The sequence below is a fragment of the Eriocheir sinensis genome, chromosome 27, assembly GCF_024679095.1.
Source record: "Eriocheir sinensis breed Jianghai 21 chromosome 27, ASM2467909v1, whole genome shotgun sequence".
Classification (NCBI taxonomy): Eukaryota; Metazoa; Arthropoda; class Malacostraca; order Decapoda; family Varunidae; genus Eriocheir; species Eriocheir sinensis.
The window spans coordinates 6697835-6713607 of record NC_066535.1 but is presented as its reverse complement, the minus strand read 5'-3'; the positions used below and the strand labels follow the sequence as shown (position 1 = coordinate 6713607).

The window sequence follows — 15773 nt, the reverse complement described above, 5'->3', positions numbered from 1 at the left end:
ACTTATCTCACTGCTATTTATTTTTACAGAAACCTAAAAAAATAATAATAAAACACACACCGTAAAATTCTAATACACTTATGAGCAGCGCGAGAATATTGAATGAAAAAAAGTGTTAAAGAAAATATTATCGAAACACCAACTTTCTCTTCTCTTCTCTTCTCCTTTTCTTTCTGTTGATTCAGACTCTTGTGTAAGACGATTTATGGAAAGTGAAAACGTTATGGAGATGAGACAGGGCAGGGGAGCAGGTGTGGGATGTGGGCGAGGGGGGCCGGGGTAGGTAGGTGCAGCAGGGCGGGGTGTCTTTGGGGGGGGCGGCAAGAGGGAGTGGGATGTGTGAGGGCCTTAAACTGGTGTGTGGTGAGGGGCTAAGAGGAAGTAGGAGGTGAAGGGGGTGAGGGTAGTGTGTGTGGGGTGAGGGTGGTGTGTGTGGGGTGAGGGTATATGTGCTGGGGCTGAGAGACAGGTGGGGAGGGCACTGTGATGGTATGTGTGGTAGGCGGTTGAGAGGGGAGTGAGGGGAGAGTATGTGGTGGGGGAGAGCTAATATAGGAATGGGAGGTGTAGAAGGGAGGGTACTGTGCTGATGTGTGTGGTAGGGACAGATATCGATGTGGGATGTGTAGGGAGTGTGTGGTGGGAGACTGAGACTAAAGTGGGATGTGTAGGAGTGAGAAAATTGAGCCGGTGTGCGTGATGGGAAGCTGAGAGGCAAATGGGAGGATAGTGTGTTGGGGTGAGGCCGTGTGTGATGAGAGCTAAGAGGGAAGAGGGTGGGGAGGGGGTGGGCTGTGTAGGAGAAGTAGGAGACGGGTATCCTGGTATTACTATCTCCTGCAATTTCCGTGAGTGTCATAAATCAATATTTTCCCTCCTCAGAAATTCTCATGTTCCTCCCACCATTCACTGTTTCGTCTTGTTGCGTAACGCTGATGCACACAGAGTAGCCAGTGACCGTAGGAGCAGCAGCGGTAGGAGAATTATTACTACTGTTATCATTAGTAGTAGCAATAGAAATAGCAGGAGTAGGAATGGGAAGAGGAGGAAGGGTGGGAGAATGAGGAGGCGGAGGCGGGGACGGAGACGGAGACGGAGGAGGAAGAGGAGGGGGGGGAAGAGAAGAGACAAGTGCAATCATGGTATTACCGCCTTTGACCTCAATATGGAGTGACGTTCAAGCCTCCGTCACTTATAACCCTCCACGTGGTTGGCTAGCCGACTGGTTGCGTGGTTGGCTAGCCGGCTGGTTGCTTGGTTGGCTGGCTGGCTGGTTGGCTGACTGGTGGGGTGGGGGGGTGTTGGGGGGGCGTGGCTGGCAGGCTGACTGGTGGGGTGGGGGCGTGGCTGGCAGGCTGACTGGTGGGGTGGGGGGGTGTTGGGTGGGGGCGTGGCTGGCAGGCTGACTGGTGGAGTGGGGGGGGGTTGGGTGGGGGCGGTTAAGGCAGGCTGGCTGGCTCTCCCTGCATCCCCACACACCCTTTTCCTTCAGCTGACCGCCACTTTTTAGCACAATAATAGGAGTTTATCGAATTCCCATTATACGCGTGTTTGGCAAATGCGAAGTCTTGCCTGAATCTAACAAGACATATAGATGTTTATTTATACTTAACACCTTACCCACCTCACACACCCTTCGTCCAAACACACCAAGCACCACCTCCACTTCCAGACCGACCTTCTCCCTCCTGCACCCCAACAGTCCTAAAAGAAATAAAAGAAGGGGAGGAAAGAGAGGCAGGAAGTATGAACAGGAAGATAGAGGGAAAGGGACAGAGGTTAAGAGGAGACAAGGGAGAACAGAAAAGAGAGGAAAGCAAGAAAGACAGAAAGAAAGCAGGAAGTGTATGAACAACGCAGATAGAAGGAGGGATAATAGGAGAGAGAGAAAGAGGGGAAGGCTAATGAAGAAGGAAGATGAAGGGAGAGGATAAAGGTTAAAAGGAGATAGGAGAAAAAAAAAAGGCAAAGAAATGAGTCACATCCGCAACCACACCCACAACCGTAGTCACAGCCACGCCCACACCCACAGCCACGCCCACACCCAGTCATACCCAAAGCAACAGCCTCATTCCTTCCCCACCACCACCCCAATTTTAGCACCGCGATAATATTTTCTTCATTGTCTTGTTTTCATCTTCTCATCAGCCGTCTTTGTCTGGGTACAATTGGAGAAGCGTCTTTTAAGGTGTCTCTCATTTTTCCTACCCGAGCTGGATAATGCGAGGCGGACGTGGAAGCTGCCCCAGAATCTCACTAAATTTGCCTTTCCGAGCTGGCGGGTCTGAAAGGGAAGCTTGCGAACGGAGTCGAGGAAGTCACACTGATGTCCAAGTTATGACCTATGTGTGTATGTGTGTATGTGTGTGTGTTTGATGTCTCGTGTGTATGGGAGAATTGAAAGGGTGTTTTTTTGTTTGTTGAGTGGGGGGGGTGGGGTGTTGTGCGTGTGTGTGTGTGTGTGTGTGTGTGTGTGTGTGTGTGTGTGTGTGTATGTGTGTTTGAAGCAACTTGAAGCATCTGCTGCGCTCTGAATGACTTGTTATGCCGTACCACTCCTATTGTTGTTGCTTTTTTTGTGCTTGTTTGTTTGCTTTACATCCTTGACTCCGTGATTTTCTGTTCTTTCAGCCTCGTTTCTTTATTTTCTTTAATTTTTTTTATTCGCTATTTCTTTCCTTACATCACTCGAAATGCGGTCGGTCCATTCCTTCCTTCCTTCCTTCTTCCCTTCCTTTCTTTCTCTTCTCCTGTTCTTATTTATTCATTTACTCCTTCTAAACTTCCGTAAACCTTCACTGTTCACGCCCCTGACTCCTTCTTCCTTCCTCCTTCTTCCTTCCTTCTTTTACTCAACACAGGAATGACGAAGAAGAGGAGAGGGACAAAGGTGGGAATATTTATAATTCTATAATGTATGGGTTTTTATCTTTAGATATTCTTTTCTTCTTTTAAATAGACTTTGCCCTTTGAATAGGCATTTCTGGCAGTGCACCTTTGGGCCTGTAAATATATATGTATGTTTAAATAAAAAAAAAGAAAAAAAAAGAAAACAAGGGAAGGAGGAAGAGAAGGACAAAGACCTTTCACAACATTTCCATAACCATGTAAAGAGATATATTACGCCCTTCGGTCATAGGCAGAGACACCACGATGTTTGACCAAAGGAAAATTATAGAATGCTGTCCGAAAAAAAAGTAAATAGACAGGAGTAAGTTTGGCTCCCTTCCAGACCCCGAGGTGGCCACTGCGTCGAAGTTTCTTGTTTCTGGTCTTTCTTCACCACGTCTGTTCCGTTCTTGGTGGTGAATGTGGTCGTGATGGGAGGGGAGGAGGGGTAGTAGTCGTAGTCGTAGTAGTAGTAGTCGTAGTAGTAGTAGTAGTAGTAGTGGCAGTAGTAGTAGTAGTTATTGTTGTTGCTACCTCTGTAGATATAAATCGTAATCCCTTAGGCACTTGCAAATCACCACCACCACCACCACACACCACCACCACATATTACCATCACGCACCACCCTCGCCGCCGCATGCAGTCCCCGTCCCAGCAGCGCGCCGCCCGCCCCTCCAGGTCACATACATAAAAACAATGGACTTCCCTGGACCCTGCCCGCCCCTGCCCGCCGGACCACCTGCTCGCTAACCTACTTTTGCGCCGCCGCGCTCGTGCACCCTGAGGACAGCGAAGCGATGCCCACCAGGCTGTATTACTATACCTTCTACTACTGCTGCACGCTGCTACTACTACTACTACTGCTACTACCGCTGCTGCTGCTGCTGCTGCTACTACTTCTACTACTACCATTGCTGCAACTACTACTGCTACTACTACTACTACCCTTGCTGCTACTGCTACTACTACTACTACTACTACTGCCACTACTGCTGCTACTCCTGCTGGTAATAATAATAATGATAATGGCAATGCTTCATCATTTGAGTATTATCCAAGTTAATTCATGCTGAAACTTTTTTCATCTTTTGTTTTCATTCTCGGGGCAGCAAGTAAAGAGCGTTTATTTTGTATTTTCTGTACAGCCCTCGGTCTCTCTTCTTTACCGTTAACATGCATTGCCTCCGTTACATATTAATTTCCCAGCTCCATCAATGCCTCCAGGCCTCACCTCATCCTCACAGGACTATCAGAGACCACAAATGGCGTTTCTTTCAAATCTTAACCACAAGCCAGCCTCCAGAGCCTCTGCCAGGCCTCCAGCTCTGTGAGTAAGGAGCCTCAGCACCCGTAGGCGAGGCCCCCCCCTTTGCCACACCCCCTTCAGCAAGTCACATCCTCAGCCGCAGTATTTCCTTGCACCGACTGACCTAAATTTCAGCGGCATGAGCTTCCTCCAAGACTGTGTCACTGGGTTACCGCTGAGCCTCGGTCGAGTAACATACAAGGAATCTCACCTTCAATGACCTCGATATACACGCAACTCTGCTACACAATTCCCGCAGATCAGGAAATCTTGGAAAGGTCGTGAGAGTAGAGGGAGCTGCACATGACTCCCCGGTGGGTTGCTCTGATAAATAAGTGAAAATTTATATATGACAGCCGCCAAATATTCCAGTGAAAGGGGGCTTAGTAGTGTGTCATTATGGCGAACAAGCTCCGTGCAGCGGCCGGGCGTTGCGCAATTCCGTCAACACCTTCGAGAAAACCTCAGAGGGAGCCGTGATTGGCGGAGCGGCGGTGGCGTCATCTCTTGTTCGACCAATCGGGTGCAAGAGCATGACGACGACGATGATGTCACCCTCGTTCATCTTTGTTACTGGTCAGTCGTGAGGCTCCCGGATGCTGCACTGCGTCATCTGCATTGTACGGACTGAAATGTGATCTCTCACCAAAGTCCCGTTGCGTCATGCTGGTGTAATGTTTGCCGGATCAGGCGACTTTTCAGTAAACATTCCCTGTGGCAAACGATTGTCTCTGAAGTGTGTCAGCGGCCGCGCCGCGGGCCAGCACGGCCAGACTCGGGCGGTGATTAATGGAGTTTACGGCGATGATTTCATGGGTGAGCCACCTGCCCAGCCCCTCTAAGTGTCAGCCCTGTACCGGGTATTCCTTGGCGTAACCATTGCGTCAGTAGCTAGACAGAACTGCTGACAATGATGTAATTTGACGCAGTAATAAATCGAGGAGAAAACATATTTTCATTTGGTGTTTTTGATTAATGTGGTGACCCCCAAACTCTGCTTTCCATGGCAGTCCCCTCGGGGCGGCGGGGGCCTCGCCGCCTCACTGTGTCGAGGTGACGGAGGCGTGGCCAGTCTTTGGCCGGCGGCGACGGCGACTCGTGGCTCATGGTCATAAACTATGATTAACTGAGCCTCAAAGTTTATAGAAACGTATTCCTAGACAACCTTCACTCAGGAACAACATATAAAGAAATCAAAACCTGGGAGAGAACGTTCTTTTATCAACCACTGCAGCGTCTGTTTTTCCTTAATTCTCTGTTTTGTTTATGAATCTATTTATTTCTTTGTGTTTGTGGTGGGTGAGGTGGTGGAGGGAGTGCTGGGTGTGCAGCTCCTCGGCCAGCCACGGCTCGCTGGAGTGCAAGTGTCGGGCAGCGGAGCATGAGCGTAACCTTCCACCACCTGTTGCTTAGGTAACGTGGCTCAACGCGGCTTGGCCAACGGAACCGTAAAGAGAGTGAAGGTGAATAATAGGACGTGGCGCGGCTTCTGGCACATGTGACGTAGTGCTTCTCCCGCTCCCACGCCACAGTGCTGCCGCCGCGGGACCGCTGCTTTCTAAATACAGTGTTGTGTGCAGGGCCCCGCCGCCGCCGCCGCCGCCACCACCACCACCTCGCCTATGCACCTGAATGATTCTCTCTCGTTTTCGCAATATAAATTTAATTTGCCTGAATCATATAGAAAGTGACGTTTCCAGAGCTGCAATAAATTGGTTTTATGTACTTATTTGTTGCATTGGAGTAGATATCCTCCTCCAGTCATTCTTACTCGCACCCTTTTTCCTAGTTGCAATAATTAGGAGTTATGTGTTTTTTGATGTTGCAGGTTGTGTCATTGGAATAGATATTCATCTCTAGCCATTCCACCCGTACCCTCGGCGGGGCTCTGCTGAACATGTTCCTCTCGGGAAAGTGGGCGAACCTCACACGTGACTCGGCAGATCGTCTCTCCAGCTCCACAAGATGACCCACTCCTGCAGCCCCTTCCTTTCTCCTTCCTCGTCCCTCTAGGCAGTAAGAACAAGTGCAGCAGCCGTGCCAGGAGACATGTGAGACGACGCTTTGGTATTGTCTGCACTGGCCCAAAACAAGCCTGTGAGGGAAGCTCCATGAAGCCCCAAACCGCTGCTCCGCCACTCGCCGCCTCGCTGCTCCACGCATCGCCTGCAGTGCCCCACATCCGTGTCTCGCCAGTGCTGCCTCCCTCTCCCTCCTGGCCTTTACGTGCACGTCTCCGGCTCATCGCCACACCCCATATCCTCCTCACCCTGCCCCGCCCGTGTAGACATCTAACCCACTGAAAGCGAAAGCTGGTAAGTGAAAATAAGTTCCACCATAGCTGGGAGCATAAGACCCCCCCCCTCCCGGCCCCCCAACGCGACCGAGTCCTACTTTCCACCCTTGACTACGTACTAAATGCTCCATCACTAAAACGCTCCACGCACATTACTCTCTCTGTTTTCGCTCTCACTTCAGTGCAGGTTCATCCTCCCCTCCCCCTTACTTAACTTTCCCTACGTACCTGCCCTGCCTACCCTCCCCCCTCCCTTCGTCCTCCTCCGCCTCCCTCCTCCTCCTTCAACTCTGCCGCGTCTTCGCAGTGAAAGTCACGTCCTTCAGACATTTCCTGTATAGACATGAAATTGAAATTGGGTTCTCCACGTGTTCCATCAGCGGCCACACAGACCGTCAGCAGATGTTGCCCTAAAAACGAATGAGCAAGCAGGACGCGGCAGAAATGTTGCTGCTCTTTACGCATTTACGAGTGAGTGATGTGGTTGTGTCAGGAGGCACCTCTAAACTCTGATTTCCTTGTATTTATAATTTAATTATTCATAATTTGCATTGGTTCTATTTTTTATGCTGATACATTTGTTTGTTTCTCAATAGCTAGGTAGGTTCGTAAAATATGTATTTGTGCGTGGCGTCGAGCAACTCCGTCAGTACCCGTTTCGTGTGTAACAACTTGACCTCGATATAATGAGGCCTTGCCTCAAACATGAGCCAGCCGGCCATCGTGCTGACAAACAAAATACCAAACACCATAGTGATGAACTGAATCCCCGGACCCAGAGATTTAGTAGATAACCATGAAATCGATTCCCCGCGCGCCATACGCATCGCTGCATCTCTGAGACCCTGATGACGTTCGCCTCGAAACAACGCAGAGTACTCTGAGCCATGTCCTGTAATTCTGCGAACCCTGACGGGCGATTTTGTGGAAGTCCATGTGATGGCGAGTCATAAGGCCACACCGGTCACACGCACACCCAGCTGTAGCCAAGATCCTTTGCGTCCAGGAATACTGCAACGCCTGTCCTTGTCCAGCTGCTTCCATCATATTGCTAAAAATAAAGCCGCAGCCACAGCGGAGTGGGGGCGTGAGGGATTGTTAAGGAAAGTGACGCCGAGGCGGAGCAACAACCCGAGCCTCCCTGAAGGCGTCTGGTCGGGCTGGTTGTGTACTTACTTCCGCCCTCATGGCGCAACACTTCCGCTTCCCTCCATTCCTTCCTCTCTCCTTCCACATTTTTCATCTATCAATCTTTCTAGCTATCCCTCCCTGGCCTCCGCTCTCTGTCGCGCCTCATTTTCCTTCCTCCTTGTTTCTCTTTCACTCCCTCTTGCTGTATAAATCACCCTTCCTTTCCTCCTCTCTATCCTCTTTATCCCTCCTCCCTCAAGCAAACTCTTCGTCTCGCCCTTCCTTCCTTCATGTTTCCTTTCAGCGGGCTAGTTTCAAGTTTGCCTCGTATTCAAACTGAAGTGGATTTGATATACTTTCAGCGTGTTGGTGTGTGCGTGGGGGGGGGGGGGGGTGACCCTGTTTGTAAAATATATTTATACTAGTTTTTCCAAGCCCATGCCATACATAAGCGCTCAATCTCCTGTTTCCAGAGTTCGCTCCACGCCATTATTATGTCATTTACAAGTTCAACGACCAAGAGAAACGACACAGCTTACAGGAAATCAAGTATCATCAATCACACTACGTCTCTCGAACAGCATACTATTAAAGAATTTGCGGTTTAAGTACAATTATATGTTTTGACAGTGTTAGGCAACCCTCTTTGCGTAACATCCTCGATCAGACGTCCTCACACCGAGCAGTAGGCATAACATCAGGCACATGTCTAGAATATATTTTTAAAGTGTTCAACGACTGTTAGTTCAGAGTATTTTAGACAGTGTTGAGCAATTAAAGATAACTCACAATTTAGCGTATTTTAGATATGGTTAGATTTCTGAAAGGAGGAAGCGGTGGAGTCGTTCCCATAACCTTTCACACTTGAATACGGTCCACCATAACACAAATTAGCAAGTCATTAGCAAGTGCCTGAACACCGTGAAGCGCCGCGAGCCGGGGAGTCGATGGTTCAGTGATAGTTGTAGTGATGGTTAGCTGCTCTCGGCGCGGGTTACCTCGTGTAGTCTGTGGCCTTGACCAGGATACCCGAAGCTTCATGATGGATTTTATTTTATTCGAGTGGTGTTGATATAAACGATGATTCGATTATTGTAATTATCATTAGTAGTAGTAGCAGTTGTAGTAGAAGTAATTGTGATATTGTTTGGGATTCTGACAATTTATGACGAAGTAAATTCCTACGGGTTTTGTCTGCGTGTGATTAATGGCTTGAATGAACACACACACACACACACACACACACACACACACACACACACATGAATGCATTAGTCTCAAATATTGGTGGCCGGTTGTTTACATGTCTTAATATTCTAATGTTTAGTAAAACTATATAGGTATTTGGCAACTTAAGATAAATGAATGTTTATACAATCATGTTGTTGCTACAGTATAAAGACGAACATGTTTCTAGTCTGCTGTGCCGCCTCCAGGGCCTTTGTGGTTGCTGTGGACGCATGGAGTCGTCGAGTGCCTGGGCCGTAGCTGTTGGCAGGAGTCTCCAGGGCTAATGTGATGGAGATGAGCACTGAGGCCACGCGCAGTTATAGTATATGCCCTACAACTTTACCTTACCTCCAGTGTCTGCCAAACATCAGCTGAGGTCAGAAAACATGAATTAACCTCCCCCTCCTCCTGCCCCCCCCCCCCTCTCTCTCACTGATGTTTAAAAGATTTTCAATTGCCAGTTTCAAATAACTAAAAATAATAGAATTGTTAGATTAATAGGTGGTTGTTTTAGGGGTTGAAGCAATGATTATTTTTATCAATAGGCATAATAAAGATAAAAGATTGGGGAAGGACTAGAAGTGGGCCCTGAATTGTCCAGGGTTTAATTTTCTGCAGCAATTTGCAAACCCAACATTGTGAGTGCAAGACGGTCCGAAAGTGGTCGACTTTATCATCGTAGTCATTGGTGGCACTCGTGGACTGCTTGCCGTAATGAGGCTTGTACTACAAGCAATCGTCCTCAAAAAATGCATTTTTGGCGTTCAGGAGCTTGTTGAGCCACTCGGCAACACGGATGCCTCGTGAGAAAGTTGATGCCTTGCGGGCGACAAGGCACCTCAGCGGAGGCCATCAACCCTGCTCTTGCTGGTAGGCTTCTCGTGTGACCTGAGTTCAGTCATCTTTCAAGTGCTTGCAGCGAAGGCAGTGACGATTCTCTGAACTTGAATGATGACTGTTAACAATGAGCTCTGGTCATCATCATCTCACCAGTATAACTAGTAAGACTTGCAAGAACAGAACGAATCGTGGAATTAGAAAATATACTGACTGGTAACTAACTGGTGGTGAGTGAAAGTTGTGCGGCAGGTATGGCGGCACCGGTTCTGGGCTGGCCAGCCGCCCGCCGCTCTGGCCGCGCTGGCCAACTGGTCGTCCGAAACACTGAAACAAAAAAATCATACATGCTTAAAAGTGAATATGAGCCCGCCGGCCAGGCGAAGGGTAAGGCTAAACACCGAGGAGGTGTAGTATATTTAGCTGGCTCTTGGCTACACGAAGGCCCTTCCTGAATAAAGGAACAGCAGCGCCGAGCAGCCACACACACTGGCTGAAGCTCACACTCACACGATAATTCAAAGGTAATGTTAGGCTGATTTAAGCCCAACACGCACCTTCCAGTCCGTGCACGACACCGTCTATTGCTGTGCACGACTCTGTCCGTCTTGATTCCCGCGGCTCAAGGCACAGAACAAACCCTGTGCCGCACCTGGCTAACAAATTTGCATCACGTCAGCTGGAATATTCGTTAGTGTCAATATTTTAATCATTGTAGCGACGTTACGGTAAAAATGCATTCCAGTGCGTGAAATTCGTAACGGTTGTTAAAACAGTGTAGTGGTTCACATCAAGGTGTCGTAACTGCGTAGGGGTTGTTTGCCAGTTCGTGCGTACGATTCCAATTTGGATGCATGTTTTTTTCCTGGTGTAGTAGTAATTGTTAAAGGCGTACAAACGGGCGAACATACCCTGTTAGCGTGGCTTCAGTGCGTAATCCTAGCGAAAGTGAGACCCTGCCTGGCCGGGAACCTGCCCTGAGCGGCGAGCATGACCAGCGGACCAAGTGACCAACCCGCCAAACAGCCCGCGCCGGGAAAGTTGTGACTAACAAGTACTGGGCTAACGAGTACTGGCCTCCACTGCCACGCGGAACGCTGCTCGAGGGGGCCAGTCCTAAGGGGAGTGAGGTGGTGTTAGGGAATTAGTGTTCGCCAGAACACTAATACCCAAAAAGCCTTAGGAAGACAAGAGAGTAAAGCTATAAGACGATAATGAAGTTAAAGGGTTAGAACAGTTATTTTACTTGGCAGTGGTATACAAGCATATTTCCAGCAGGACATGTTGAAAGGCAAAGGCAGAAAGTGTAAGACCAGGCAGGATGTAAGCACGAGTTGCAGTTTTATAAGACAATTGGAACTCCATTATGTCCATAAGCCATCTAAGGATTCAGGCCAGAAAGGGTATAGAAGACATGATTACCAAGGATTTTTGTATCAGGCACAGTAAACTCAGGGAGGGGATGAGTGGAAGGAATATGCCCTGTTTTGTCCAAAGTGGAAATTTCAGAGAAAGTTTGACAAATATACAGTGTACTTGTTACAAGTTGGAAGGCTCAAGTTCCTATTGCGAGCTGCCTCTCTGATTGATAAAGAACAAGCATGGTTGAACGAGGGCTTTTTACCATGAGAAGTAGAGAAGGTATGTGTAATGTGTGCAGTCACAATGCTCTCGGCACACACAGAGGGTCTCTGACCTGTAAACCATAGTCCTTTTATGGGAAATTGGAAAAGTACACCCTCAGGTCTTCCCACCAAGCTAAAACATAATGCAAGAAGCACCCCTTCCAGGGTGGGTTCTGAGGCTGTAAGGAGCTATAGGACAGTATACAAAAATAAGACTGATCAGAGAAGCCCCAGTTTTGATATTCCAACTCATAATAGACGTGGAATATATAAACCGAAGACTTGCACGTGAGGGATAGTGGAAGGACAAGGGATCATGAACATAAATTGAAGAAAACGAGATGCAAAAAGGAAGTATACTAGTTTGGCTTCTTCAGCAGAAACATTGACACTTGGAAAAGTCTGTGGAGATAATTAGTTCAGAACATCCATGAATTTAAAGTAAAGTTGGATAAAATCAGATATGAAGAGCATAGCTCAAATCCTGTATACAACAACTAGGTAGATACACACACGCATTTGCACGTAATGCAGCATTTAGCACACTTGCCTTACACAATAGACGTCCCAGGTTCGATTTCCAGGGAGAGTGGAGATGAATGGACAGCCTTTTATTCATTCATGCCCTGTATAAACCCACCAGTGAATGGATACTGGATGTCAAACAGGAGTTGTGTCCCACCTCCCAGGCATGTGTGGATGTGATGTGAGGTCTTGGCTGTATCCAAACACCTGTGAATATGTAGCTTAAAGGTAAAGGGATATTGCTGGCTATCGAGAGTCCAGCATGTGATCAGACTATTGTGAATGACAAATTTTATTCATAATCATAAATCTAAATGAAAACTGATTTCGGATTTCGGATTTCCCAAACCTGTCCAGAAAACGGATCATTAACTCGGTCAAAATTGCAAGTAAAACTAGTTGCTTGTTGATCACACATTTATTGGACACAGCTCCAAGTCTATTAATACGGTTATAAAACTATATGTAAAAATATATCTTTCATGGATTTAGGAACTAATTTTGCACAATTATTTCATTTTTTGCACAAGTATTTCATCCTTAGTATTGTCACCTCAGGAAAATATTCCCTTACACACTAAACTTCATATGTAAAATTGTATTTCATAAAAAAATATATGGCTGATTACAAATTAATGTAACAAATTAACACTAATTCTATACAGCTGCCATAAACTTTAGTTTAAGCATGAAGCCTTTGCACCTGACTTAATATTTCTTGGGTAATTGGCAACTTTATTTTCTTGGATAAGATGGCATCAATAGGGAAATTTGAGCATTTTCAGTATTGGCATTCTAGTCTAAATTAGTTGAATGGGAACAATCTTTACCCTCACCCTCCAGTATCACTGGAGCTACATCCCTAGTAATCACCTCTTACTACACAGAGCATACTGTAGATACATGATAACTGCAGAAAGTAATAGTTACTGGTTAAAAGATTAAAGTTCTACAACTGCAATATGAACTAAAGCATACGCCTCCACGGTGCAGCGGTTAGTGTCCCTAACTACACATCTGTGAGCCTGGATTGAAATTCCAGCTTGGACAGTCAGCATGCAGCCCACCTAGCTGTTCATCCTTCCTTTCAAGATGGTTGATAAAAGGGTACCTTGGGAAACCTAGGGAAGGTAAACAGTGGTAACCCAGATGTTACACTGGCCCTGTGTTGGGTTAATGGGTTTCCCACCATAGACTCAGAGGGCCAACGAGACTGTGATGAACATCGCTGCCACGCACAGCTATACTGTATGCTCCCAACTTCACCTTGCCTTAAAACATAGGACCATAGACTTCACTACCGTTATAACCTTCCATAGCTAGTGTGCTGTTGTCAACCATGTATTGATCTGGTGCGAGGAAGTCAAGAGGTTGTTGGCACCACATTTTGGCTGCCTGAAGACTGGAGGCACTCTTCTCCCAAGCTGCATGGTCAATGAGAAGGCTACCTGTGTTGAAACATAAAAGTTTCATTAGAAAAGAGTAATACAACAGAACTATCTTTTTTCTCCCACTTTCTACAGCAAGGCTGGGGTGTTGGCCTCTTAATAATTAGTTAAAATCATAGCAGCAGGAAGGAGTAAGAATTTGACTTACCAATATAGATATGAGCAATAGTGTTGGCAATGTCACGTGCAGCCACCTGAACAAGGTGAGGGTGATTCTGGAGGAACTTTGTGAGACTGCCTAAGACTTGCATCACCTTATGGCACGAGTCTTCTAAATCGCTGGGTCCTTTGCTTTGCCTTGCCTGCTCAAGACGACCTAAAATACCACAAGTAGGATTAATATCTTGCTCCAACTGTAATTTGCATCACCATTTTGAAAAAGAAATAGTAGTGCTCATACATTAATATGCAAGTCTATTTGTGCTTGATGAATTGTACATTAAGAATAGAAGAGCATGAATAGTGGAAGAATAAAGAAGTTTTTTCCCATGATTTTTTTTTTATTTTTTTTTTACATCGAACACGGCTCAAGGTCAACAAAAAGGGGACAAAAAAAAAAAAAAAAAAAAAAAAACCCCGCTACTTGCCGCTCCCATAAAAAATAAATGTAAAGAGTAGCCAGAAGAGAGGTCAATTTTGGGTGGAGAGGTGTCTTGATACACTCTTCTTGAAAGAGGTCAAGTCACAGGCAGGAGGAAATATAGACGAAGGAAGACTGTTCCAGAGTTTACCAGTGAAGGGAATGAAAGAATAGAGATGCTGGCTAACTGTTGCATAAGGGGTTTGGACAGTATAGGGTTGAGCGTGAGTAGAAAGTCGTGTGCAGCGGGGCCGAGGGATGGGGGGAGGCATGCAGTGGTTGACACTGCAAAGAGGGCTGGGTGGAAATTAATTTTCTAGGAAATACGGAGACATAGAAGAGAGCCATTCAGTTACTCTGGAATGAGAAAGCTACAGCCACGACAAGCACTAAAAAAATTTGCGATCATTTTTTATTAATAAAGTAGCTTGCTTATCTGAGACATACCAGTATCTCTTATGCTAAAGAAGATGCAAAATGAAATATATTTACCATGAATATCTTCATGTAAGACAGTCAGGGCTTCACCGTTGCTTTTGGTCACAGCTCGTAGGAAATCCAGGGACATTATGTTTGTTGTCCCTTCCCAAATTGGCAGAACCTGTAGCAAGGTATTAATCAATCTTTTATATATACACTGTGGTCAAAAGTTGCAAAATATACAAATTCTGCTTAATCAGTCTTCCCCTCTTCTTCTTCTCTTTTTTTCCCGTTCTTCCTCTCCTTTTCTATCCTTCTTCTCTCTTCCCCTCATTTTTTCTTCTTTCGCTTGTTTCCTCGCTCCTCCTCCTCCTCCTCCTCCTTCTTCTTAAGGGATCCTGGCCATTATTGTGACCTTTGGTCACCAATTAGTGCTCAGTGCATCATTATCAGTTACTGTAGTCGTGGATCTCAAGTCTAGAGTTTGCATTGATGTGCTGTAGCAATCTTTGGGTGTCTGATTTTGTGGATAATGTATGATAGTCTGAGCATTGGATATAGTTGTCAGTATCAAAATATATAGGTAATAGTGATGAATTCAATAAATTATTGTCAATTTTGAGTTTCCAGTTATTAACACTGCTGCAGACCATAGTTTTGTTAATTGATAAGGTTACTGATTATATTTATTAATAGCCCTGGTGCTGCCCTCCACATAGAAAAGTATAACAAAAAGCTGTCAGACATTATTAACCATTAGAAATAAAATCAATTACGATTGGTGGTATTCATCATTGCTGCCTGCATATTACTGATAATGAAAACTATTTCCCATACTGGGCAATTACATATTGTTCATGAAATCAGGCATTCACTGTAACAGCAGGTTGCCACAGCACAATGATGCACACCTCAGACATGGACACTGCATCAATAGTCCACTGCAGGATAAAGGCCATCTCCAACATTCTCTACCTCTCTGCCTAATGTTAATGCACTCCATCCTGCTCTGACAAATGATTTAATTTCATCCCTCCACCTGATTTTCTGTCTGCCCTGACTTCTACAATCCACTGGTTGTCGCTTTTACTTTGGTCGTTCATTTGTTATAAATTATGCGCATGTTATGACCTGCTTATTTTTAATTCTTATTCTTAACAGCCATTAAAATATCTTCAACCTTTATTATCACTATGGCTGAAGATATTTTAATGACTGAAGAATAAGAAGTGGAATTGAGCAGGCCATATCATGCATAGAACTGATAACAGATGGATGACCAAAGTGATGGAGTGGCAACCAGTATTGTAGAAGTCACAGCAGACAGAGAGCCAGGTGGAGCGATGGAATTAGATCATTTGTCAGAAAAGGCTGGAGTGAAAGGAGAGACAACTGCAGATACGCATATAACCCTCACCTGAGCATCACGCAGGTGTGAGGGCAAGCCAGTGTCCTCAATGTAGCCTTGTCCTCCAAAACACTCCA

General features: G+C 46.2%; 1 protein-coding gene and 1 long non-coding RNA gene across 2 annotated transcripts in view; one reads left to right on the top strand and one right to left on the bottom strand.

Moving 5' to 3' along the window:
• Positions 1-5135: 5135 nt before the first annotated feature.
• The window catches only part of LOC127004044 (uncharacterized), a 16492-nt gene continuing 5854 nt past the window's right edge, over positions 5136-15773 (top strand). The window contains exons 1-2 of the long non-coding RNA XR_007757590.1: positions 5136-6511; positions 9060-9229. This is a non-coding gene — a long non-coding RNA (uncharacterized LOC127004044). The remainder of the gene's footprint in view (positions 6512-9059; positions 9230-15773) is intronic.
• The window catches only part of LOC127004043 (acyl-CoA dehydrogenase family member 11-like), a 19795-nt gene continuing 16265 nt past the window's right edge, over positions 12244-15773 (bottom strand). The window contains exons 11-14 of the mRNA XM_050871272.1: positions 15706-15773; positions 14361-14469; positions 13437-13604; positions 12244-13288 (exon numbers count right to left, since the gene is read on the bottom strand). The exon at positions 15706-15773 is cut by the window's right edge and continues 122 nt beyond it. Coding sequence (XP_050727229.1) covers positions 13113-13288; positions 13437-13604; positions 14361-14469; positions 15706-15773 — 521 coding nt within the window. The 3' untranslated portion in view covers positions 12244-13112. The remainder of the gene's footprint in view (positions 13289-13436; positions 13605-14360; positions 14470-15705) is intronic.